We start from the raw sequence: 26,473 nt of genomic DNA, 5'->3' as shown, positions 1-26,473 counted from the left end.
GATATCTGAGATAAATGCTGCCGATAGATAATGAATTGTCCAGCCCAGAACTGAATTAAGGGAAGAGTATGAACTGGATTGTATTTAGGAAACTGTGAAATGTTTTTTTTTGTTTTTGTTGTTTTTAAACAATCCCAAAATAATCCCCAAGTAAAAGGTCATTTTGTTAATAAAAATGTGCTCCTGAGAATACTATACCTTGTAATACCACACTCTCTGATGACTAAAGGTTACCAGGGGACATAAGTAGGTTGCAGCATATTTCTCCTTATGTATAAGAAATATTATTTAAGAAATGTATGATTGGAAAAGGAAATTAGAATGTCATGTAGTAAGAGTGAAGAATAACAGGTGCATCCTGTAAAATGGAGATTTGAACCCTAGACTTCAATCCCCAGAAGTCCTTGGTATTTCCCAGAATTCCCTATAATCTCACCTGAATCTCCACCTGGGCAAGATCACAATGAGAATTTAACTGGCTCTCTACCTCACACGCATCTGCTCTCTTCCATTGCAATGATGTAGTGGGTAAGCTATTGAATGGGCTAATCAGCCCTAGGCATGTAGTTTTTCTATTTTGTATTTTCTTTATTCCTTGATTTCTAATAATCTTTAATAAACCTCAAAACCCCCGCACTTAGCTTACCCACTACATCATTCCAATGGAAGAGAGCCCAAGTGTGTGAGGCAGAGAGCCAGTTAAATACTCATTGTGATCTCGCCCAGGTGGAGACTCAGGTGAGATTATAGGGAATTCTGGGAAATACCAAGGACTTCTGGGAATTGAAGTCTAGGGTTCAAATCTCCATTTTACATTACAACATCACCATGCAATGAACTTTTAAGTGACTACTGTGCAATGCAAGGAGAGCTCAAATACTGGATAAAACCCATGAAATATTAAAAAAAAATTTTTAATCTAGAGGAAAGCTTTCAACATATTACAAAGATCTTCTCTGGAGGATCTATAAGAGAATGTGGACAAGAGATGTACAAGAAAAGAAGATATGGAGGGAATACTTATAAAAGTAAGATTGCAGATGCATGGAATATTTAAGGATGTTTGATATAATAGTTGGCAATTCTTTTATGTACTTAACATTTCTGTTTATATTATATTAATTTATGTGTATACTTTTCTTCCTTCCTTTTCCACTCCTATATTAGACTGAAAGCTCTTTGAGGATAGGGTCCAGGTCTTATTAATATCTCCCCTAGTGTGAAATACAGAACATATAACAGATGATTCATGAATACTGAATCAAGACACATAAATACATACTCCTCTATAATGTATCAGTCTTTAATATGCAAACATGAATTACTTAATGTTACAGAATTAAAACTGATTAAGCAAATTGTATAGTTTGCACTACTTTTCAAAGAAATTCTAAAAGAATGCCATGTGATATATCAGAGGTACAATATATGGGAAGGAATTCTTTATTTTTTAAATCTAAAAGAAGCTTGGTAGGATACCATTATAACATTTTTTCTTTTTTCCTTCTTACGTTTTCTTCTTTCACACTTTTCTTTCCTTTGTTCCACTTTTGTCTATTCATAACACTGGCCCTCAAGTGGCACTCAGATGTATTTGCTTAGCCCTATTGACAAATGTAACCATAGGATCTCTAGTGTAGCAAAGAAGGAAAAAAAATGCCCAATGGGAAATAGTTCAATATTTCTCCCCCAAACTATATAATATATAAAATAAAATAACATTGAGAAAACTTCACCTTTAGTGCAATAAAATCATATGGACGGAAACCTGTAAATTCTTCATGGATTCTGGCCATCATTCGAGCTGTTTTCTCCCAGAATCCAAGCAGTGTTCTCTGAAGGAAAAGGTAAGAGGATATTACCGCTATATTTTACCTATACATTATGTTAGTATTATTTTCCTCACTAAGGGAGTGGATGAACAATTCCAAAAAATTGGGATTTAGTCCCTCCAGATTTTGGAAATAAATAAACCAATTCAAAAGGAAAGTAATTAAATTCTTTGTATTTATAATATAGAAATAGCTGCTCAGAAACTTCCTAAAATTAATTATACATAATAAAAAAAGAGAAGGAAAAATGATAGATTAGAACTTCTTCCAAGAAATGAATAAAAGAATCACTAAAATCATCAATCTGTAAAGACAAGGAACACAAGTATAATTATTTTTAGCCCTTTTAATATTTTTCCAATAACCAATAACATGTAAAAATAGCTCTTTATATTTATTTTGTAAAATTTTGAGTTTCAAATTCTATCTCTATCCTACCCCTCCACTCCCATTGAGAAGGAAAACAATGATATACATTATAAATATGCAGTTATAAAAAACATTTCCATATTAGTCAAGTTATGAAAGCAAACACGCACAAAAAAAATCCAAGAAAAATAAATTAAAATTTTTAAAAGTATACTTTAATATGCATTCAGACTTCATCAGCTCTTTCTCTGGAGGTGATTAGCACTTTTCATCGGAAGTTCTTTGGCTCATTGTATTGCTGAAGAATAGCTAAGTCATTCATTTATAATTGATCATTATTCAATACTGTTGTTACTATGTACAATGTTCTGGTTCTACTTACTTTACTTTGTGTCAGTTCATATAGGCCTTTCCAGGTTTTCCTAAAAATGTCCTTCTTCTCATCCTTATAGAACATTAGTATACCATTTCAATCATAATCCACTTGTTTAGCCATTCCCCAACTGATGGACATCCTCTCAATTTCTAATTCTTTACCACCACAAAAAAGAGCTACTATAAATATTTTTGTATAAATAGGTCTTTAGTCACTTTGGGATACAGACCAAGTAGTGGTAACTGCTGGATCAAAGGGTATGCCTAGTTTTATAGTCCTTTGAGCATAGTTCCAAATTGCCCTCCAGAATAGTTAGATCTTTTGCTTTCCTTCTAATCTTGGCTACAATAGCTTTGTTTGTGCAAAAACATTTTAATTTAATGTAATGAAGATTATAGGTTTTGAGTGATAATACATGTATAACCCAGTGGAATTGCTTGTCAACTCTGGGAGGTGTATAATTGAAAATTTGTTACCCTAAAAAAGAACTACATTTCCAGGGAGCCCACTGACTTCCTGTCCTTATGTACTTCCTGTAGACAGGGGATATTAGATGGGGACGTGGAGGGTCCCACCTTTTTTTGGCCCTGTTGGCGAGCATGGAGGTGGTAAGTAGGGATTTTGAAATGGCTAAACAGCCATGGGCATGTGGTCTTTATTTTGTATCCCTCTTATTCCTTTATTTGTAATGATCATTAATAAATCCCTTAAAATATGACATTTTATTATTGCGAATTAAATTAAATTTTTATATTTATGGCAACCAGAAGATGGAGAAAAAACTCCATTTTTTAAAGATAGCCTAGATAAATTTTTAAATCACATTTTTCCTGCCAAGGCTTTTTGTTCCCCACCCACCCACCCTCTCAAACTCCTAGAGAACTCTGAACTCTCTTTGGAGCAGCTGCCTTACTTCTTCAGTCTCCACTTTTTGCCCAGTCACTCTCCCTCCCGGCCTGGCTGTTTTAGTTTGAGGGACTTAACCAGAAACTCTTGGCGGAGAAGAGATAAGTCTCTTCTCTCACCCATCTGCTTGAGCCCAAGTTTCTGATTCCTCCCTGCTGCCTTTGGTTGCTGCTGCCTATCCTACTTGTTCCTAGTTCTGCTCCTACTCCTGCTCTGGCTTTGGCCACAACCTTGACTTCATTCCTGCTGTTAGCTACTGCTGTATCTTTTCAAACTTGAAGCCACTCTCTGGGAAACTGGTAAAAACTGAGGTGTATTTTCCTTATGCAACAATTAGCCTCCTAACTCCCTCTCCACGTGGCTGGGGAAACAAACTGATCCCTAGCATTTTACCTCAGGGGGGAAGGGGAAGGGTACTCTTCCAAACAGGAAGTAAATTACAAGCATGGCACATTCTATGAAAGAGCAGTACCTTGCCTATTTCAAACAGCTTCCAATTTTAGGGTGTTTTTGTTTCTACCATTCATGAGTGCACTGGTCCTTTCAATTATATTGCCTGAGATTCAGGGGAGAAATTCATCTCCCTCCAACCCTATGCCATTTGGGCCTGCCCAGACTCTAAGATTCATCCAGTTTGGGATTCCTCAAAACCATGTTCTCCCTCACTATGGGAGATTCCAGAAATGTAACAAAAGGAATCTGAATGGATAGAGAAAGGAACTTTAAAGAGCCAAATTTTAAGCCTTTTCAGACTTTTATTGTATTTTGCTGATTGTTTTGCTTTAAAATTTAATTTTGTTGTTTTAAGTTCATATATTAATGTATTCAATACTATTCTGTTACATTGAATCCGTTTAATCTACTACATTTTAACTATTAAGATATATTCTGTTACCTTTCCCCTATGACTACTGAACAAAATCTTATAAAATATTGTAAAAGCCCATTAACAGCTTTTCCCCCCCATTTTGCATTTGTTAATTGTCACATAGATGATGGATGGACTCAACCTGGCTAACAACCTTTGAAAAATTTAATGAGTTAAATATCTTAAATTGATTTTAAGGGGTCTTTAGACATGATTTAAATTTTTTTTTTTTCTCAACAACTCTGACTGATCATTTTGCCTGCCTCTGAATTATCTGTAACAAGAGGTACTCCAAAATCTGCCACAATGCTGATTCAGTCACCCCCAAAGCCTATTGATAGCCTGCTAGGGCACAGCCTGTGCTGGCATTGCCTGTAGCTGGATTGCACTCCACTTTCATTCCAATGAGACAAACCCTTCCTGCCAACATTCTAAGTTGTCTTGGGCTAGAAAATTATTTCACACCATTTTTTTGATGATTCTGCTACTTCTGAATTAATTTTGAGTAGTTATTTTACTATTTTTTGGAGGGGAACTTAGAATAGCACTAGAGAGTCCCTGTCTTTACTCTGCCCCTCTATAATTATCAAGTTATTATGCAAGCATATTCTAATGACTAGTCACTGTGAGAAAAGTCACACACAGAAACAAGCCCTTTTAAAAACGTTTTCTGTTCACCTGTCAAAACTCAGTTAATTACTTAGAAATGGATTACCCTGGCTCTTTAATTCTCTCTTCCTTTCATTTGTCCCCTTTTTTGGTTCTTTTTTGGTATATTAGACAGAAAAGAGATAAAGCTCTAATTTGTTATATCAAGATACGGATTCCTGAGTCACTCAGCAGCACACGAAATTATGTGTTTTCCTCAGAGCTAGAAAAGGATTCCTTTCCACTAGTTTGCAATTTCCCCTACAGTCCTAAATGGAAATTTTAATGAATGTTAGTTATTGGTGGCTAATTTCATATTGTACTACTTATGTTCTGGCTTTGGGTAATCCTCACTAAAACTTGTAGTCCACTGTGTTGAGTAACAAAAAGTTGGCTTCATTCTACAGAAGAGGAAAAAAGTTTTCTATTTTAGGCTTGAACAGCTATGCCAAAGTCTAATAGCAAGCCAAGCACAGCAAAGTTAAGAGGATTCTTTTCAGTTTATTTACTTTTTTTTAAAAGAAATCTCACCACACTCTTTACTGGAAGGACATGCTGACCATGGAAGTGGGTACCTGGTAGGTAGTGAGTGAATGAGATAACAAATTGCAGCGACTAGCTCCAAGTAAATCCACCTTTTGGCAAACATCCATCTTTAACTTGTCAAAAGAAGTTTTGGTATTTCTCACTTGGATCTGCACCTAATAATCATAAAAACTCTATATTATAATATTGCCAATAATAGAACACAAAAGTGATATATTTGTTTATACGTATATCCTCTCATACATTGCTTTAATGACTTAAAACACTTTGCAGATAGTACACAGGTTGTTGTGAAAAGGAACTGTAAACTTTTATTATTATATATTATTACATGGGTTATATAAGTTATATATATTACATATATAGTCTATGACTAAAGATGAAGTGTGTTGTAGAGGAAGCATAGGATATATATGTATATACACACACAAATCAATCAATTTATCTGTTTTCATTCTGTTACATACTGTTTCTTTTCAACAGTATCCTATTTACTATCTGATAAATATTTGTGCAATTAGCCATTGTGCTATTGGCCCAAATATTTAGCAGATAATAAATAGGATACTATTATAAATAGTAAATAGAATACTGAATAACAATAAACTATATAAAATACACAATAGTAATATACAACATTAAGAACTGTAGAAAGAGGAATAGACACCAAAAGTTGCTGTGGAGATAAAGTATTATATATTGGATTTTGGAAAGAAACTTCAGAGAATAGATGACACTTTTATGAAGCATTAGTAAACATTTTATAATTCATAAACTATACACTCAAATGGTATGAAGGGAAGTTTAAATATAGTAATATATCTGAGGCTTAATATAAAATTTCATGGAAAATTATTCAAAAGGCTATAGAGTATGATGGGGTAAGATTATTATAGTCTCATCATCTTTTTCTATTAACTGCTTCAGATTTATTTATTCTTAAGTTTTGAAAACTTTTTCAGAAACAAGCCATTCTTTAATAAAGAAACCATAAGCTTCCCCCACCAAAAGACAAATAATGAAGCATATTTTTCATTTCAAAGAGATTAATAGAACAGAAGTGTAATAAAAACAAATATAAATGTACTGTCTCTCCCACAAGGGCTTTTAGAAAAGTAACATATAGCATATGACATTTTTATTAAAACATAATATTTTAAATACAGTTAATCAAATTAATTGTGGTTTAAGGTATATACCAATAAAAGAAAAAGATTTTCTTACTTTTCTGAATTTTTCCATTTGTTTGGATGTGTCTGGATCTAGCTCTTGGGATACATCTTTCATCCACAGCAAAGCCCCTCTGTATTCTATGCGGGCCTGTTCCATTCGATTGATTGTCATCAAGGTATCAGATACAGCCCTCTGACTAAAAGTTGCTACTTCTTGCTCAAGACGAGACAAAGGAGTACATAGGGCTAATCTAATGTAAAAATAATTAGATTCAGAGGGAATATAGGAAATAAAAACTGGAAACCTAGAGGAAAAAATCAATACTAATAAAGATTTCCATCTCCAAGACCATTTTGGAGAACTTGCAATTAAATATGAGTGATTATTTTTCTTTACATATGTAGAACACCATTTCAAATTTGTCAAATTTGTCATATCTATAAACAAATCACTTGATTAACTGTAGCAATTACAAAATGTTTAATGGCATAATAGATATATTAATAGGAAATCAATATACCAAAAGACTAAAATAATAAAGTTTAAAAAAATTGGACATTCACTGGTTTGATAAATAAGAAGCTGTCTGCAGTTCCATTTTTACCATCCCTTATTTTTAAAGCATAGCATTTCTGTAATACTATATAAGTCAATCACATTATTTAGATAATAATTATAGCAAATGCCCCTCTTAAATTTCTTAAACAAATACCACTTGTACAAAGTATACTCTTTCCAAAACAAAAACCTTTCATTCATATACATACATAACCTGAATTTGAAAGGATAGATAAAATCCTCAAAGAGTTAATAAGAGAATCAATTTCTAAAAACTGAAGAGGTAAAGAAGTAAATGTCAAGTCGAAGTAAACTGTTCCATTTTTTAGCATTGTACAATTCATGTCTTCACTAATCTCTCCTTCCTTAATAAAGAATTTTTCAAACACAGAACCATAGGAGTGAGAAGATACCCTAGCAATCATCCATTCCAATTCCCCATTTTACAACTGAGAAAATGGAAGTCTTGAACACTCAGTAAGTTGCCCAAGGTCACTGAGTTAGTCTAGAGTAGAGTGGAATATGAACCCTGGTTTTCTGACTTCGAATCCAATTCTTTCCCAACTCTCTCAGACCATCTACTGGAACTGGTGCTCTTTTGGCAAAGGACTTTCTCATATATCCTTTTGACTTAAGGTTTCTTGAACTGCATAGTCACAATGAAATATTACTCCTAACTTTAACTGGAACTGCTTTTATTCTTCCTCTAAAAAGTCAACAAATTTCAGCTACTCTAAGTAAATGCAATATAAGAGACTTAGCTTCTTTTATATTCAAAAAGTATAATGTGATAAAGTGAATTGTGGCTTAAAAGAAAAATATTTCTACGTTTAAAAGTAAGTTAAAAGAAAATTACAAAGTTTTGAAAACAATTACATGTAAATTTACATAGTAAAGTAAATAATTACATATTTAGTTCGGCAAGGCAGACTATTAAAATATTAACATATCTATATCTTGATTACATAAAATCTCCCAAAAAACGTAAATTCAGTACCAAATTCTTCTTATACAGCATAAGATACTAATGATTTCAACGTTTTTGAAAATAATTATTTTAAAGGCAACACTAATAGTATAGAATGTTTATAAATATTTGTTACTATATAATTTACCCAACATACTTGCATTATGTCTCTTAAAATATAATAAGTATATCAAATATGATAAAGTTTGAGGAAACACTGATTTTAAAAAACCTTTGGTTGGCTGAAGAACAGAGTGTCTTGCCAGTGGCATCCATCATTTTGCCAGCTTGAGTTACATCCCGTTCTGCTTGAAACTTTAAAAAGAGTCCAAGCTCATTTTCTTCCTCAGATATAGCTAGGGAAGTAAAAAATACCAATTAACACAATTATTCCATTGCATGTAAATCAAAAACTAAAATACAGATTTATCTACAAGGATATGATATAAAACAAGAAACCTTTATGCAACCATCCAGAGATTCATTCATGAATCACTGCATCTTAGAAAAATGACTTTGTTTTGCCATGTTTGCTTGGGCTCCTAAAGAATAATTTGTTCACTGATTTCTGCACTCACAGTCTAGCCACTCTCTAAACTACAATTCCTCCTGTGCATTCAAACTCCCTTGGGATTCTGGTGCTAACACCTACAAAATTTCTAAATATTACAACAAACTACGACAACTGGCAACTGTTATGGCTGAGCTTTGATCTTTGAAAGCCTGAGGAGTTTAAGAGAAAAGCAACAGATTGCTCCCACAATCACCCCCTATCTCTTTAATCATCTTCTATGAATTCCTCCCCTGCTCTCTTCAAACATACCCGTCACCCTCACTACATAGTTCTGTCCATCTCCGTAAACTACCTCCCTCCCTCTCCTCCCATTCTCTTCTGATGTGTAACATTCTCTTTGTATAATCTGGCTTTCTATCTATCATTCAACTGAAGCTGTTCCTGTTCCTGAAATCCTCTCTTCTCATAAGGCACTCTTCCTATCGGTCAGACTGGCTCTTTGTCTCCTGTGACAGATAATCATAAATGCCATCCAGTAACTGAGCTCTCCCCTGAATTCTCTTCTCTTCTCTTGACACTCTTCCATTTGGTAATTTTATCAATTCTGTGAACTCAATTATCTCTATACTGAGGACTCCCAGAACTACATATCCAGCCCTGGTACCTCTCCTGAATTCTAGTCCTACATCCCCAAATGCTGATTGGGCATCTCCAAATGTATATCTCCACCTATCCAAAGCATATTTTATTATCCCTTCAACTCTCTTCTGAACTATCCCATTCTGTCATGGGTACCCCATCTTTTCAGTCACCCAGGTTCACAAAAAAAGTTTTGACAACTCATTTCCATGCCAAACCTTGCCATTTCAATCTCTATTAAATCTCCTGCATGCAACCCCTTCTATCCACTCACATTACTACTCAACACCCTAATTCAGACCCTCATAATCTCTCACTCAGACTCCCGGAGGAGTCCCTTAACTGATCTCCTCCCCTTGTGTTTCCCTACTCCAATCCATCCTCCACACAGATGCCAAAGTGACTTACTTTCCCTTATCCTTAATCATTAAATTCAAACAGCTACTCTTACCGCTAATATCAAAGCTAACCTCTATCATTTAACACTCTTTTCAACCCAGCCTATTCCTCTCTCTCTCTCTGACACGCCCACCCCTCTCTTCCACCACCCCCACCCCCCAATTTTTGTGCCTCTGATCTGACTGTCACATAGGTCTTCAATGCTCTCTCTTCTTACCTCTGCCTCTTGGTCTTCCTGGTTTCCTGCAAAACCCAGTTCTTATACCAACTTTTCCATGAAACCTCCCAACTGCCGGTATCCTACTTCCCCAAACTACCACATAGCCATTTTACATATATTGTCTATATTTGTATGTGTACATGTTATCATAATCTACCATCAGAACATAAACTCCCTGAAGCTATGGGCTGTGTAACTTTTGGTTTTGTACCCCCAATGCCTAGAAAATACTTGGAACAAAGTAGGAACTTAATAAATGCTTATTGACTTATTGAATGAGGAGGATTAACATAGAAATATAGTGGATCTAAAATTATCAATGATTTTTAAAACTAAGTAACCACTTGAGTTAAAGAGAAAATATGGGAAAACAATAAAAATCAGAAAAAATGGGATATATATGTAGACAAACTTAAGGTATTTCTAAAAAGGAAAAAGAAAACTTATTCAAGTTTCCTTCAAAATTTCATTTCTATTGATCAGAAGGAATGTTAAAATTTATCTCTTTAGAGATCCATTGCATGCAATGAATCTCTCAGACCAAAAATTTCTGATTTATATTTTGTGTGGAGTTATATTAGAGGGAATTTTTTTCTTTCTAACCATATAAGTAGGATTCAATCCATTTCAAGCTTAGATGACATCATTTGTGGAAAACCTATTGGTTCCCCAAACTGGATTATACACTGAAATGAAATTTACCCAGGGAATGAGAATCTTGAACTACATATTTAATAAATAATAGATATGGAGTACATTAACAATATGCTGTGACAGTATGGATCAGGAGAGTAATAATCTTAACATCAATCAGTCACTTTTTTTTTAAAGAACAGGATACTTTCATTACCTAAAACCATTAAAAGTTACTTTAGTAAATTAGCCATCTCCTTTAATATTCAAATTAAATTTTAAAATTTTCATAAAAAGAGAATTTAACCAGCATAATGTAGATGTCTATGATTACATACCATTGAGTCTTTGCTGATATTTCTCAATAATCTTCAGAAGCTCAGTACACGTCTCTTGAATAGAGTGAAAAACCTTGAAAAATAAATTTTGTTTGTGTATCAGTTTAAAGAAATATTAAAAAATATAAAATATCACTTAGAGAATATTTTACAACTAGATATTTTTTCTTTAGCTTATATTAATTGTCCTTCATTATGATAAAAATAAGTTCCAGTTTTACTTCTTAGAGTAACAGATATACAAAAACAAGCAAATGAGTATGGTGAATTTTCCTTCTTATCATTACAATGGCAACTTCATTCAAATCAAACTAAACACAATCAAAGCTTGATAAACAAAAAAGATATAGTTTTTCATAAATAAATTTTAGTTCTAACCTGACTTCCCTTCAAGGCACAGATGATGAATGTTCCAGGAACACAAAGCAAAATATAATTAGGGAGATGATAAGGCTATAAAAATTTTACAACACATTGCCATAATAACTATCAATTACTTTAGTAATATTTTCTAGTTAGTACTTTTCAGACCATTAATTTCCCTAAATAAGAATTACTATATGAGGTCACAGAGGGTGTTGTGAGTATATATAACTAAGGTGAAAGTATGCACTCTTTTTTGTAGCTATCTACAAAATCTTTTACCTCGATCTTGGATGATCTGGACAAGGAATACAGGTTTCGCAGAGAAACACTGAAAAAGTCACATTTTGGGTTTTATAAAGCTAAGATTAAGAAAGCTCTCATTACTACAGCAATCACAAAATTCTCTTGCTTTGATTTTTATAGATAATTATGCTAATAGCATTTAAATGTTTATGGCTATCATGAATCATTGATTCATCGGGTGGAATCGTTTGAAATTTAGTTTCTCTGTTCTCCTGATGCTTGAACTTGATCACTCATTAAAAAAAAAATTAACAAAATAATTGCTATATGAATGGAAGTAGACCGGTATTAGTAGTCAATCTCCCATACATCAAATCTGAGACAGATAAGTCTCAATGACCTAGTCTGTATTCACACTATATACATCCTATCTTGGGCTCCTCTTCTTTCAAATTGCCTTTGTACTCATGGAATTCCTAACTTTACCTCTAGTTTGGCATCCAACTCTGCATCAGAGGCTACCACATGCTCATCTTCTTTTTTTCCTGTTGCTTTGATTAGGACTTGCTTGGTTTTCCAGTATTTCTTTTGCATTCTGCTGACTACTGACTGGTCATCTTCTGATTTAGGTGTTCCAAAGGAATCCATGGAGTGACTACAAGGAAGAGATCAGTATTAAACTACATAATAACTAATACTAATCTTTACTGATAAAGCAAAGGCAATCTATCTCTAATGATGATTCAAGAAGTTTAAGGTACTAAAGGATAAACTATTATTTCCTTTTAAAATGCATATTCTGATCACTGATGAGAACTTGAACAAGAATTTAAAAAAGAAAAAATGTAAATAGAACTGATATAATGAACTACTTACAAACTTCATTGAGATAATATACTGCAAATTGGTTCAGTGGATAGATAATTAGGCCTGGAGACTGGAGGTCCTGAGTTCAAATCTAGCCTCAGATACCTCTTAGCTGTGTGACTGTTGGCAAGTCACTTCACCCTAATTGCCTCTCCCTTAATACTCTTCTGCCTTGGAACTGATACTTAAAATCCATTCTAAGACAGAAGATAGGTTTGTTGGTTTTTTTAAGTTGATAGAGAACCAGCCTTAGAACTTGTGACATATATTGGCTGTACTGGTCTGGGCAGTCACTTAACCTCTCACTGTCACAGACAACTGGACAAGATTATAAATTGCAAAAGAACTGCTGATCGTCATTGGTAGAGGGAGTTTCCTCACTAGGAGTTCCTTCAAGGAATCAGATGTAGTTCTATTCACCAATAAAATCATAAATCCAGACCAAAAAATAGAAGTCCCAAAGTGCAGCCAGGTGAGAAATGGAGATGTCTGAGCTGAGCTCTCTCCTTAAGAGCTCATCTGGAGTTCATGGCCCCATCCTCCCACCAGAGAGGTGGCGAAGAGATCTTACAGCATGATGAGGTTATCTGAGTAATGAGCTTCCTGGAGCATAGTAGGGAAGTCAGTTAGAGAAGCCCCAAAATAGTGCAACCAGATGAGAAATGAGAGAAAGGGAATGCTAGACAGAGAAAGATTTTGGAAAGGCAGAAAAGAATGGGCTCAAGGATACGGGCAAAAGCATTGGTCCTAGGAAGTAGCAGGAATATTTCTTCTCTGTTCAGTAGGATGAAGAGAGAAAGTGATGGTGCAGAGAAGAGGGACGGTCTGAAAGTTGAAGGTGCTTGTGTGGTCTTCTCAGTAAAGTAAGAAGCTAGATTAACTGTCATATGCCTTCAGCCAGTGATGATATAGACATAGCACTACAACTATTGATAATCAGAACAGCTCTTTGCAGGGGGTCATGCTATATCTTCTGTGAGGAAAATGATAATAAAGTGAGCCTTCATTAGTCCATCTTTGACTGAGTTTTAGTGATGCAGTTATCTGCTTTCACCATTAGATGGTGATGAAAGGCTAAATGTACGACACTGGATAATTTTCTGAAATTAAAAGATAAAAAGTGGGATCAGAGTGGGGAGAGGTGGAAATTTCCCAAGTTAACTTGGAAAAAATCTCTAATTCTTTACTACTTATATATTTTAAAGCTTCATCTTCCTTATTTTCTATTATAATATAATCTCCTTGAGAATTGAGTCTGTATCATATCTTTGTGCCTCCAATGCATAGTAGAATAAATGATGTTGGAGGCAAAGCTCTAATGCCAGTAATCGCTATGATTATGATAAGATATGAACCTGAAGCTTCAATGTTAGAATAAATTTACAAGTCACTGAACAATGACCACAAGGAGGCTTATTTTTCCCTGGCAGAGAAGGATATACAACAAGGATAGAATAGCACTTAATCAGCTAGCATTTATTAGCATAGTCTACAATTAAGCTAAGGGCTCTGGTACAAAGAAAGGTAAAAGATTCACTACTCTCAAGGACTTCATGGCCTAATGGGGAAGACAACAAGCAAAAAATTATGTACAAATAAGATAGATACCGGATAAACAGTAATCTCAGATAGAAGACACTAAGTTAAAGGAAGGTAGGGCTTTAGTTGAGATTTGAAGGAAGTCGGGGAAATTAGGAAGCAGAGAGGAGGAAGAGGAAAAGCATTCCAGGCATAGGAGGCAGCCAGTGAAAATGTTTAGTTAGAAGCTGAAGTGATGTATTGAGGAACAGTTAGGAGGCCAGTATCACTGGACCAGGCATCACTGGATTACAGTGGAGGGGTATTAAGGTGTAGGAAGACCAGAAAGGTAGGAAGGGGCCAGGTTTTGAAGGACTCTAAAAGCTAAACAAAGGATTTTATATTTGATCCTTGAGGTAAAAAGGAACCACTGGAGTTACTAGAGGAATGATTTGGTCAGACCAGAGTTTTAGGAATTTCCATTTTGGCAAATGAGTGAAAGATGGACTGGAATAAGGAGATTTGAAACAGGGAGCCCAGCTATCTCTGACATAACTCCCTCTCATCTTCATATGGAAGTCCATCTTGGTCAGCAAGGCAAAATAAATTTACTTCCATGAGCTTTTGAAACCTACCAAGTCCAAGGAGATTCCATATGGCTGGGACCTTTTATGCCCTAGATGGCCAGGAAGATGCACCAGGAAAACTAGAACCAATCTAGTCTCAGGACAGCTCTGCCTTCTTTAAAGTAAAGCTTTCCCATGTTATGAGTGGAAAGAAGCTGTCAATGAAATGATGGTCTTTTGACAAGTGTTTTGTAGAGAGATGTTTAAAAATCTTTATTAAATTGAATTTAACCAAATTATAGATGAATACTCTAATCCATGACCAGTTCCCCACCAATGATTCTGGGGTCACATGGATCAGGTTCAATCCTGGGTTACTAAAGGGTTAATTTTTCTTTCTTTGGCTTAATTGCCCCCACTTAGTGTTACTCCAGGAAAAGTTCCAAAATGAAGTTTAGGTATAGCTTATGTCTAGGTTGAATCTACCTACATTTAAATGGTGAAAAGTGAGTAGAAATGTCCCTTCACAAGCATTTGACGTACAATATGGGTAGTGGATATGTGTATAAGGTGCTGACCAACAGCCCTTACAAGAAAGGAAAGATAGAAGGTTGACCCTTGGGGGAAGGGCTGAATCCGAGGGGATGGCTAAGACATGAGCCAGACACCAAGCAGTTTTACCAAGTAGTGAGCTACACAGATCGAGCCCCAGCTACCTAACTTCACAAGGACCCGAGACAGTTAGGTAACCTTAAATCAACAACAGGGGAGTTAGGAATGAGTATTGAGATCAGCTGAGAGAAAAGCCACTGATCGCTTAGAGCCAGTGCTCTAAGCTTGGTTTTAAGTATCTCAATGCCAATAAATAGGAGCAGCTCACAGCAAGCCAGCCCCTTATCATCTTTTCACCTGTCCCTGTCCTTCCTGGAGCTTGGCCTCTGACCAAGAATAGCTTTCTCATGGAATTTCCTTTATCTCTGTGAAAGACCTTTCCTTCTTAATCTTCTATCCTCAAGCATTGGCATTGAGATGCAAAGGTACATAATACATATTAATGAAGACACAGTGGATTGCCATTGGTTCAGGTGTAAATTACAACACAGCAGAGGCGTGGATTGTCTCAGCCAGGTGAGCACAAAGAAACCTGAGTTTGCACCTAAACCTTAGGAATGCTGGGATCAAAGGTCAATGCCTTTCTTGCCATGTGCAGGACTGAGCATGCGCTTTCCTAAGACAATCCTTACAGATTAATTATTGCCCTTGTGCATACACAGGTGTGGACTGTTACAATATGAAACAATTTTTTTTATTTTTTAAACCCTTACCTTCTGACTAGGAGTCAATACTGTGTATTGGTTCCAAGGCAGAAGAGTGGTAAGAGCCAGGCAATGGGGGTCAAGTGACTTGACCAGGGTCACACAGCTGGGAAGTGTCTGAGGCCAAATTTGAACCCAGGACCTCCCATCTCTAGGCCTGATGAAACAACTGTTATTTTACCCTACAAAAAAATTCCTCAGATGCCACAGAGTCAGGAGGGCTAATGAATAAAGAAACAAAATTCTAAAATAATCCATTAGTACCCCTAGAAGGGAATCAAACTTTCAACCTCTACTTGGAGAACAACTTTCTGTCATTCTATTGACTTCACTTTTCCAAAATTCTACACAACCTCTCCAAGACTCGTTGCCACTCTAGAGTCCTGCTAAAAGTTCACATATTTTACTAGCAAGCAATCCCCTTTCTGTGAGTAGTCACTGTCTTTGATTTTCAAATAAGATACTGTAGAACTATCTGGACTATCTTTTTTTTCCCTCTCCCCAACCCCAACAAAATGCATCTGGAAATCTTGTCTTTCTGTGATCCATTTATTTTGCTTTCAAATCCAAGAACTCTTGAACTTGGGATTCCCAATAAGGCATTTTCCAAAGCCGCTGCTTCCCAGGGGTTGGTGTAAGAGAATGAGAAAGGAGAGAAAATTTGGGGAAAACTGTTTCTAAATTTGTTTTTGACAACACCAAAAAGTTTTTTTCTAAATTTCAAAAATGGAGTGGGGGTTCAGAACTAATGGAATAATTAATGAGAATATGAGTTTCTATTAATGTATGAGTTACTATCAGAATATACCTCTTGACCACCTCAGAATCTGGTTAAAGAATTGATAGCGGCAGTTAAGTACAGGTAAAAGTGGGTGTTTTTACCAACTAGTATAATGTATCACAAAACTCAACCAAACCTATCTAACAATTAGAAGTATACAAAAGTGTAATGGGTTGCCTGAGGAGGTAGTAACCTTCAGGGAGAGACTAGATAACCATATATCAAGTGAATAACAGTAGAGAATTCCTTTTGGGTATAAATTGAACTAGATGGTTACAGAGCTCTCTTTTAATTCTGAAATTCTACCACTAATTCTGTGAGTAATGTAAAAGAAGTCTTGAAAAGTAAACTAGAGCCAAACTTAAGAAGTCAAGGTTGGGGGAAACTGGGGTGCTCAGTGGATTGAGAGCCAGGGACGGGAAGTCCTAGGTTCAAATCTGGCCTCAGACACTTCCCAGCTGTGTGACCCTGGGCAAGTCACTTAACCCCATTGCCTAGCCCTTACCACTCTTCTGCCTTGGAACCAATAAACAGTATTGATTCTAAGATGGAGGATAAGGGTTTAAAAAAAAGTAGTCACGATTTAAGTGGCATGGGAATTGTACCCCCCAAAACCATAGAAGTGTTTCAGGCAAACTATAAGCAAGGAAATTTCTTTGCTCCTTCTATCCTTGTGACTTCTAAACCAAGAATATCCCTTCCTGAAAGGATTATCCTCCTTGGATCATCCTTTAGATTAGAGATGGACAGAGAGATACACCTCCAGGCTATGCCTTGATAACACCAGGTTGTATCTAAGACATCTACCTGTTTTGTCCCCTAACCTGTCTTCAGGCAGTCCCCCGTCAGATGACCAAAACCCCCTGCCCATGCCTCAGTGCATACCACTCTAGAGCATGTCTTCAGCATAGCACAAAGTCACATCTCCATTGTTGTAAAGAGTATAAAGACCCCAGAAATCATGTCATCTGGAGGATAGCTTTCCATTTATGCTGTTCCACCTAGGAGGAAATCTTCCACATTTTCAGTATTCCTGACCAGATTCAACATTACCTTCTAAATTAATAAATTTTCCTTTTTATTTTTAATCTAAGTTTTGGAGTCTTGCATCCTTGCAAAAGGTACCCTTCCCAAATCCCGGGGATTCACCTCAAGCCCCCCACAACATAAGGAGACACTCCAAGGAAGGGGCAATAAGGAAAAGAAACTAACACAGCTGCAGCACACACGACCAACCAGGAAAAAGAAGGGAAACAATTCACCAAACCTTGGATATGATAGCTGCTTAAGGGCATGTCAAGAGAAAGGTGTAGGCACAATGACTGCATCAACATAAAGTGTTTGTTTCATCTTTTTAAACTGTTATGTTGATGTAGTCCTTGTCTATACTCTTTTCCAGGTCCTACTTACTTGGGTATTGATTTGTATAAATAGTCCTGTTTCTCTAAGTTGTTAGTCATCATTTCTTGACTCACATTCATAGATTCTGAAAAGCTTTAAATCCTAAACTGAAGAGTTTGATCTTTCTTTCTTTTTTTTTAAAGCCCTTACCTTCCATCTTAGAATCAATACTATGTATTGGTTCTAAGGCAGAACAGTGGTAAGGGCTAGGCAATGGGGGTCAAGTGACTTGCCCAGGGATAAAAACAATGAAACAAATCTGAACATTTTTAAATCGAAATAACCATGATTGACCCCTGAGGAAAGTGAAAAAATATCCCTTCCTCCCTACATTGAAGAGGGTGACTATAGTTAGAATACTGCATATATCACCAGGAAAGAGAGAGCCTAGATAAGCAGAAGAAATTAGGAAAGGCTTTTTATAGACTTGGTCAGCACCTGAGTTTAAAGGAGTGCTCAGGATTCCAAGAAGTAAAAATGAAGAGATTATGTACACTGGCCCAAAGGCAGGGAAATCGAATCCAATTCATTGACCCCTCCAGTTCACCTAGGCCTAGATGTCCATTCTGCTCTTTTAGGCTCAGTGGTTGCCCCAGGCTCTCAAGTAGGGAATAGGGGCATGGGAGTAAAGGGTACATACCAATCAGAAACTGTCCACTACCATTTGAGTGACAATACATATATAACTTAGTGGAATTGCTTGTGGACTCCTGGAGGGGTGAGGGAAGAGGGGAGGGAGGCAACAAGAATCATGTAACCATGGGAAAAAAATTTAAAAATTAAAAAAAAAAAGGAATTGCCCACTATGAATCAAATTATTCCACCTACCAATTACAGTCTTCAAAAAAGGAAGGTAAGGCAGTGGGACGTGATTTGCAGTACGGGAAAGATTCAATTATAGCAATTGCCACAAAAGGTGGAAGTGGTAGAAACACCTCTGTAAAAGCATGAGACTGAATTCTTTGCTATGAGGAACTGGTGGTTATGCAATCATGTTGGTGGGGGATAAGGAATATTGGGGAGGGTAGTATTGGTCACTTTGGGAACTAATAGGTTGGAGTTAGATTGTGAAAAGCTTTGAATGCCAGACAAAGGAGTTTCTGTTTTATCCAAAAGTAATAGGGAGACACTGAAGACTTTTGAGCAAGAGACTCATAGGCTTATGCTTTATAGTAATATCAACTTGAAGGGTATGTGGTTTGGAGAGGGAAGAGATAAAACACTGAACAATAGCTGAGTCTAGACACCAGAGCAATAAGTACCCCAGCAGGAAGAAATTCCAGGAGATCCCTGAAGTAATATCAAGGATTTCTCCGGCCTAGCCTGTGTCAGGGAGAGTTTCAAAGACCTCCACCACAAGGTCTTTTCAGAAGACTAAAGGCTTCCTAAGAGGATAATGTTTTGGAAGGTAAAGGAGAAAGGAATCAGCCTAAACTCTGAGAGAGTTCAGAGAAGACGCCTCACCTAAACTAGGTTAGTAAGCTTCACCCAGTAGTGTCAAGGACACTCGCTGCCAAACCCGGACAATAGCTGCTGCCATGCCAAGATGCCAAGACACTCAGCATGCTGCTGTCAGCCACCTCTCCACGCCAAAAGCCCAGAGAGAGGAAGTGACATGAAATATATAGACTGTTTTTACATCACTTTCCTGCATCTCACATGTACCAATGGTAGCTTAAGCTTGACTTGGGACAGCCCAGGGGTCTGTCAGTTGTTTCTGATTTGTCATTTGCTAGCAAATGTCTGTCATAGGCCATCCTTCTCAATATTTAATCCTGAAGTAGGGGTGTAGACATTCCTATTTTGTTAGACTAAGCAGGATGGAGTAATTCTAAAATTCAGAGAGAAAGTGGGGCCAATAAGTGTAATTTTCTTTTTTTCAGGAGCTTGCTTTTACTGTGAAGAAAGGAGAGTTAAGGAGTGCAGCTAGGTGGCTCAGTGGATTGAAAGCCAGACCTAGAGACAAAAGGTTCTGTTTTCAAATCTGCGTTCAGACATTTCTTGGCTATATGACCCTGGACTAATCACTTAACTCCCACTGCCTAACCCCATATTGGTGAACTTATGGTATGTGTGCCGGATGCCTGATGACATTCCTCACATTCCCCACCCCTCTGCCCAGCAGTACAATGGGAGCACTTCCTCCTTACTCTGTCTGGGGTAAGGTAGCGGTGAGGGTGACATTTGGGGATTTGGTCTCTAAAAGGTTCACCATCACTGTCCTAGGTCATACCACATTTCTCCCCCAGTATTGATTCTATGATAGATGGTAAGGGTTATTAAAAAAAGAAAGTCTAGCTCTCCTTCATAATATTCTATAAGGATCCAGAAAATATATTAGATGAAATCTTGATAGTGAAATCCAAGAAAAAGAATCAGTGAGACATTTTTCTAGCCCAAGTCGGAACAAAGTCAATAGGTTTGTGGTCTGAGGGATGGGATCTAGACAGTAGCTACATCTAGTCTTCTATCTCAGGACCTAAGCTAGCTCTACAGCAACAATATTAATTTAGTTAAAAAAACTACGGCAGATAAAGAGAATTAAATGGTAAGTCAGACATTGTTAGAAATAATTGAAATGCACATTTTTAACTAATACATTATGTTCTGAAAGTAAGCAAACATTTATAGTCCTGCAGCTCTTCACTAGGACAAGAAGAGCTCCCAGATCTGGCACAAAACAGGCTGGCCTTGTGCAGGAAGTAGAAACAAGATTCCAACTGGCAACTCTGGTGCCCATGCCCCAGAGCTGTCCAATCAGGTCTGAAGAGAGGGTACATGCCCAGTGGGGATGGACCAGGATATGATCAAAAAGCCCCATGCCTGAGGTGGCATTTCAGGGCATGGAGTAGTCAAGAGTCCTAGGCTGGGTTTTGATCTAGAAGCAAATACAGAATCGAGTAATGATTATATTGTAAAGTTTGTAAAGCACTTTTATATAATGTTATCTTATTTGATCCTCACAACAACCCTGCCAGATAAGGTACTATTATTATCTCCAATTTACAGATGAGTAAACTGAGGTTGAAAGACACTGAGTGCCTTGCCCAGGGTCACACAGGGTCTGAGGGAGGAATCAAACTCAAGCCAGCCTACCCCCATCTCCTGTATGGGTCATATTTGTATATATTTGTACTTATTAATTTTCTATTTCTGCTGTATGTTTTTATACGTATTTGTTATCTTTGCCATTAGAATACAAGATCATTACAAGCAGGGAGTCTTCATTCTTTGTACTAGGATCCCCAGCACCTACAACAATGTCTGGCACATTACATGCCCTTAATAAATATTTGTTGTTTCAGTGACTGATTATTTCCACAAAGTCAAAAGACCATCTTTATTAGCCCTAATTCCAATGACTAGTTCTTTCTCATTTTTGTCTACAAATATATCAAAATAACATGATTTTTCTTTTCCTTTCAATTTCAAGTTTACAGGTATTGTCATATGGATTCGATGATCCTGAAGGTCTGTTCCAGCTATAAAATTCTTTGAGGCTATAAATCCTCTATAAATTCCTTACCAGGTTGCATTCTCAACTTCTCCATCATGCCCCAGAAACTTCTTCATCACGGAAGATCATTTCAGCTCGAGGAGTCATACCTCAGAATTCCTGCTGGCCTCACAGCCAGCTCTAGTCTTTCCTGGGATGGCTCCTTCCAGAACCTCTTCTTTAGGAGGATCATCAGGCCAGCCTGTTTCTTCTCCCCTTTTGTCCTCTTCCAGCATTCTGCTTCCTTTTATGTGAGGTCAGCTCCTTGAGAGCAGAACTTTTTGCTTGAATTTGTATATTCATCATTTGGTAAAGTATCTGGCACAAAGTAAATGCTTTTTAATAAGTACTTGTCAATTGATTCTAATAATTAAGTTTTAGAATTAAAAAAAGTAATGGGCATCTAAGTAGCAAAGTGGGTAGAGACCCAGTCTTGGAGTCAGGAGGACCTGGGTTCAAATTTGACCTCAGATACTTCCTAGCTGTATGACCCTGGGCAAGTAACTGGACCCCAATTGCCCAGTCCTTGTCACACTTCTGACCTAGAATTGACAGACTTAAAAAAGCAAGATTCCAGTATTTCCTTTATAGGAACACAAATTATAATTTTTAATTAAGTTTATTCATTTATTTAATTTAGAATATTTTTCCATGGTTACATGATTCATGTTCTTTCCCTCCTCTCCTCCTACCCCCTCCCATAGCCAACGCACAATACCACTGGGTTTTACGTGTCACTGATCCAGACCTATTTCCTTATTAATATTTGCACTAGTGTGATCATTTAGAGTCTACATCCCCATCATGTCCTCATCGAACCATTGATCAAGCAAATGTTTTTTTCTTCTGTGTTTCTGCTCCTATAATTCTTTCTCTGGATGTGGATAGCGTTCTTTCTCATAAGTCCCTCAGAATCGTCCTGGGTCATTGCATTGCTGCTAGTAGAGAAGTCCATTACATTTGATTGTGCCAACAGTGTATCAGTCTCTGGGTATAAGGTTCTCCTGGTTCTGCTCCTCTCACTCTGTATCAATTCCTGGAATTCCTCCAGTTCATTATTTCTTTTAGCACAATAATATCCCATCATCGCAAGATTCCACAATTTGTTCAGCCATTCCCCAATCGGAGGGCATCCCTTCATTTTCCAATTTTTTGCCACCACGAAGAGTAAATATTTTTGTATACGTATTTTTCCTTATGATCTCTTTGAGGTATAAACCCAGCAGTGCTATGGCTGGATCAAAAGGCAGACAGTCTTTTAGCGCCCTTTGGACATAGTTCCAAATTGCCTTCCAGAATGGTTGGATCAATTCACAACTCATCCAGCAATGCATTAATGACACAAATTATAATTTGTACAATAAATTAAACAACTAATTAAAGGTAGACTGAAACCAAAATGTAAATAATCCTAGCTGAAATTCACTAGAATTCAAATAATGAAAAACTGTACTATACTCATTAGAAATGCTGAATATATTATGATAGTGATAATAAATAACTCATAGTATATAATTGGTCATTTATTGACCCTTCATAAACAATCATCATGATGAAGATCTAAGTAATTAAGTGATTCCATGCCTGGAATATTTTTTTTCTTCACCTTGGTCTCCTGAGTTCCCTGGCTTCCTTCAGGACTCAGAGCTCAAATCCCACCTTCTGTAAGAGATTTCTCCCAGTTTCTCCCATTGCCAATGCTTTCTCTCTATGATATCTTTCATTTAAACTGTATATAGATCTTGTTCATGCCAAGTTGTTTACATGTTGTCTCTCCCATTATAATGTGATTTCCTTAGAGGCAAAGACCATATATTTACCTGCCTTTGTATCCCAAGTTGTATTTAGTAGGTACCGTATATAATTGCTTAAGAAATGTGTGGTGACTCATTTTACAGTATTTACTATATATATCTCTACACATATATATATACATATCTATGCATATACATATCTCACACAATCCCATCAGTACATATAAAATCTTATTTCCAATAAAAGCATTTTATATGAACTTGCAGTGTGTCCTATTTTTATTCTAATTCAAGAATTCTTAACCTTTTTTGTGTGTCACAAACCTTTTTGGTAGTCTGAAGAAGCCTATCAATAGGCTCTTTTTTTTTTTTTAAATGCTTACCTTCTGTCTTAGAATCGTATCAGTAAGGGCTAAGCAAATGGAGTTAAGTGACTTGCTCAGGGTTACAGAACTAGGAAGTGTTTAGGGCCAAATTTGAACCCAGGTCCTCTAAACTCCTGGGCTGGCACTCTATCCATTGAGCCACCCTCACTACCTCTTCTATAGACTCTTCATCAGAATAATGATTTAAAATGTATAAAATAAAATAATTAGGATTGCAAGGGGAATCAATTATATTGAAATACAGTTATCATCAAAATATTTTAAAAAACAAATTCATGCACCATAGATTACAAATTCCTACTGTACCTATAGCATAAACAAATCTCATACTTTCTGGTATCCTAATTGTGATAGTAAACCAGGAAAACTCCCATCCCATCTACTGGCAAAACTATAGCAACATTGCCTGGGCCCAGGTATCTCAGGAGATATTTTTTTCCCTATTTCCCCCCATTCCACCCCTCCATTTTTTTTCTGAGGAAGCATCAGATATTTTGACAGCTGTCATTCTCAGCAATGGGGAACAGAGGAGCCCAAGAGAGTCAGAAAAAGACCAAATAGCATAGTAGCAAGGTGGAGTAAAAGAAGCCCCCACACAAAGAATCCAATACGTTTCACAGAATGCCAATCTTGTCACTGCCATTTGAAATAACTTTTTTTTTAGTTACTGTTGTTCTGATCCTCTTCTCAGTGTCTAAGGAAGATGAGAATTTCAAATTAGAGAGAGAGACAGAGACAGAGAGACAGAGACAGAGAGACAGAGAGAAGTGATATGTAAAGAGATACTGACAGTAGAGATGAAGAGGTGGAGATGGTTAGGTGAAAGCTATGAATAGTTGATATGTAGGTATAGATAGATGATAGACAATCAGTATAGATATCTATTCGTATAGCTATTAATATAGATAGATCACAGTAGAGATGGAAAGGTAAGCTAGAAAATGATAGAGATGGATAGGATGTAGACAGGTAGAAAAAGAGTGAGATAGGATAGATTGGATAGACAGAGAGAGAGAGACAGAGACAGAGAGAGAGGGAACTGACACTAGAGATAAGCTAGATAATGACAGAGATGGATAGGATGTAGACAGGTAGAAAAAGAGTGAGATAGGATAGATTGGATAGACAGAGAGAGAGAGAGACAGAGACAGAGAGAGAGGGAACTGACACTAGAGATAAGCTAGATAATGACAGAGATGGATAGGATGTAGACAGGTAGAAAAAGAGTGAGATAGGATAGATTGGATACAGAGAGGCAGTCAGAGAGAGAGAGAGGGAGGGAACTGACAGTAGAGATAAGCTAGATAATGACAGAGATGGATAGGATGTAGACAGGCAGAGAAAGAGTGAGATAGGATAGATTGGATAGTCAGACAGAGAGACAGAGACAAAGAGAGAGACAGAGTCAGAAACAGAGAGAGACAGAGAGAACTGACACTAGAGATGAGCTGGATAATGATAGAGATGGATAGGATATAGACAAACAGAAAAAGGGGGGGGGGATAAATTGGATAGGAAGATAGATAGACAAATAGATGATAGATAGGCAGACATACGGACAGATGACGCTAGAGATGGAGAGGTGAGCTAGCTCTTAGTAGAGAATGATCAGGGACAGAGAGATGGATAGGTGGGGAACCCAGAGAGAAGTGCTACGTTAAATTCAGTCTCGCCAGCCTCGTGCTCCCCCTCCCCCAGCCTTAATTAAGCAATCGCAGCCTCAGAAGGAACTAAGTCAGCCCCCACACAAGCAAATAAACGCCAACGCTGGAACTCCGGGTGTGCTCGAGTGGGGAAATGCCCTCTTTTTCCCAGGGGCCAGAAGGCCTCCGCAGGACGCGGGGACCTGCCTCGCAGGTCTGTGCTGGGGCGGAGGAAGGGTATCCCCCAGGCTCGGGCCTCCTTAGTCCCGGTGTTTCCATGGTAACCTACGGCCAAGGCGCTTCGCCACAGGAGGCCCAGCAGGGCCTAAAGCGGTGAGCCAGCATCCGCACCTGCATGGGTGGCCCCCGGGTGGGTGGGGGAGAGCTCCGAGGTCAGTCAGCCGGCCGGTGGGAGCACTCACCGAGACGCCGAAGCGGCCAGCAGCCCGGGGCAGATCCTCCTCCTCTGTCGCCGCCGCCTCAGGTGGCGCTTGGTCCTGGCAGCAGGTACGTGCAGTCCCTGTCACCGCAGCCGAGACTGCGCCCGGGCCGCTCCCCGCAGCCAATTCCCCCACCCCCCACCCCACCCCCGACCCTGTGCGGCGTCGCCTGCGGCGAGCTCGGGTTGCGGGCGGCGGCGGCAGATTCAAAACGGCCCGGGTGGTGGTGTTGACGGCGGCGGCGGCAGCAGCGATGGCAGCGGCTGCGGGCCGAGGTGTTCTCCCAGGGCCCCGAACCTGCCTCTTGGCCGCTTCCGTGGCCACCTCTCACGCTTTTCTGGAGCCCTTGGCCCTCCCCCACTGACCTCCTCGAAGTCCCCTCCCAGGCGACACCCCCTCCGGTATTTGTCCTAAACCCCACCTTTCCTTTCATTTCTCCCCATTGCTCCCACCCTCCTTGATCCTTCCCTCATCTTTACCTCCTCCCCCTACTCTTTACTTCTCCCCTATAGTCTTCACCTCTTTCCTTATTTTTACTTAAACTCTTATTCTTCACCTCCCTTTTATCATTTCCTTTAATCTTCACTTCCTTTAATTTCTACCTTTCCCCCTTAGTCTTTCCTCTTCCAGTTCAGCCACTCCTCTTAGCATTCACCTCTCTATATTCCTCACCTTCTTCCCTCTATTGCTTCTGTCCTTTCCCCGTTTAT

General features: G+C 37.8%; 1 protein-coding gene across 5 annotated transcripts in view; it reads right to left on the bottom strand.

The window, feature by feature from the left end:
* The window catches only part of ICA1L (islet cell autoantigen 1 like), a 77,754-nt gene extending 51,838 nt beyond the window's left edge, over window positions 1-25,916 (bottom strand). For 3 of the 5 annotated variants that reach the window (XM_056807363.1, XM_056807362.1, XM_056807366.1), the window contains exons 1-7: window positions 25,746-25,916; window positions 12,082-12,250; window positions 10,987-11,059; window positions 8,476-8,599; window positions 6,770-6,968; window positions 5,575-5,700; window positions 1,737-1,835 (exon numbers count right to left, since the gene is read on the bottom strand). In XM_056807363.1, the coding sequence (XP_056663341.1) occupies window positions 1,737-1,835; window positions 5,575-5,700; window positions 6,770-6,968; window positions 8,476-8,599; window positions 10,987-11,059; window positions 12,082-12,243 (783 nt within the window). In that variant the 5' untranslated portion in view covers window positions 12,244-12,250; window positions 25,746-25,916. Of the gene's footprint in view, window positions 1-1,736; window positions 1,836-5,574; window positions 5,701-6,769; window positions 6,969-8,475; window positions 8,600-10,986; window positions 11,060-12,081; window positions 12,251-25,428; window positions 25,578-25,674 lie in introns of those variants that run through there. The other 2 variants (XM_056807361.1, XM_056807364.1) reach the window with 2 other exon arrangements.
* Window positions 25,917-26,473: the final 557 nt, after the last annotated feature.

Source organism: Monodelphis domestica, chromosome 8 (genome assembly GCF_027887165.1).
Source record: "Monodelphis domestica isolate mMonDom1 chromosome 8, mMonDom1.pri, whole genome shotgun sequence".
NCBI lineage: Eukaryota > Metazoa > Chordata > Mammalia > Didelphimorphia > Didelphidae > Monodelphis > Monodelphis domestica.
The sequence above is the reverse complement of the archived record's forward strand: the minus strand, read 5'-3'. Positions and strand labels throughout refer to the sequence as shown.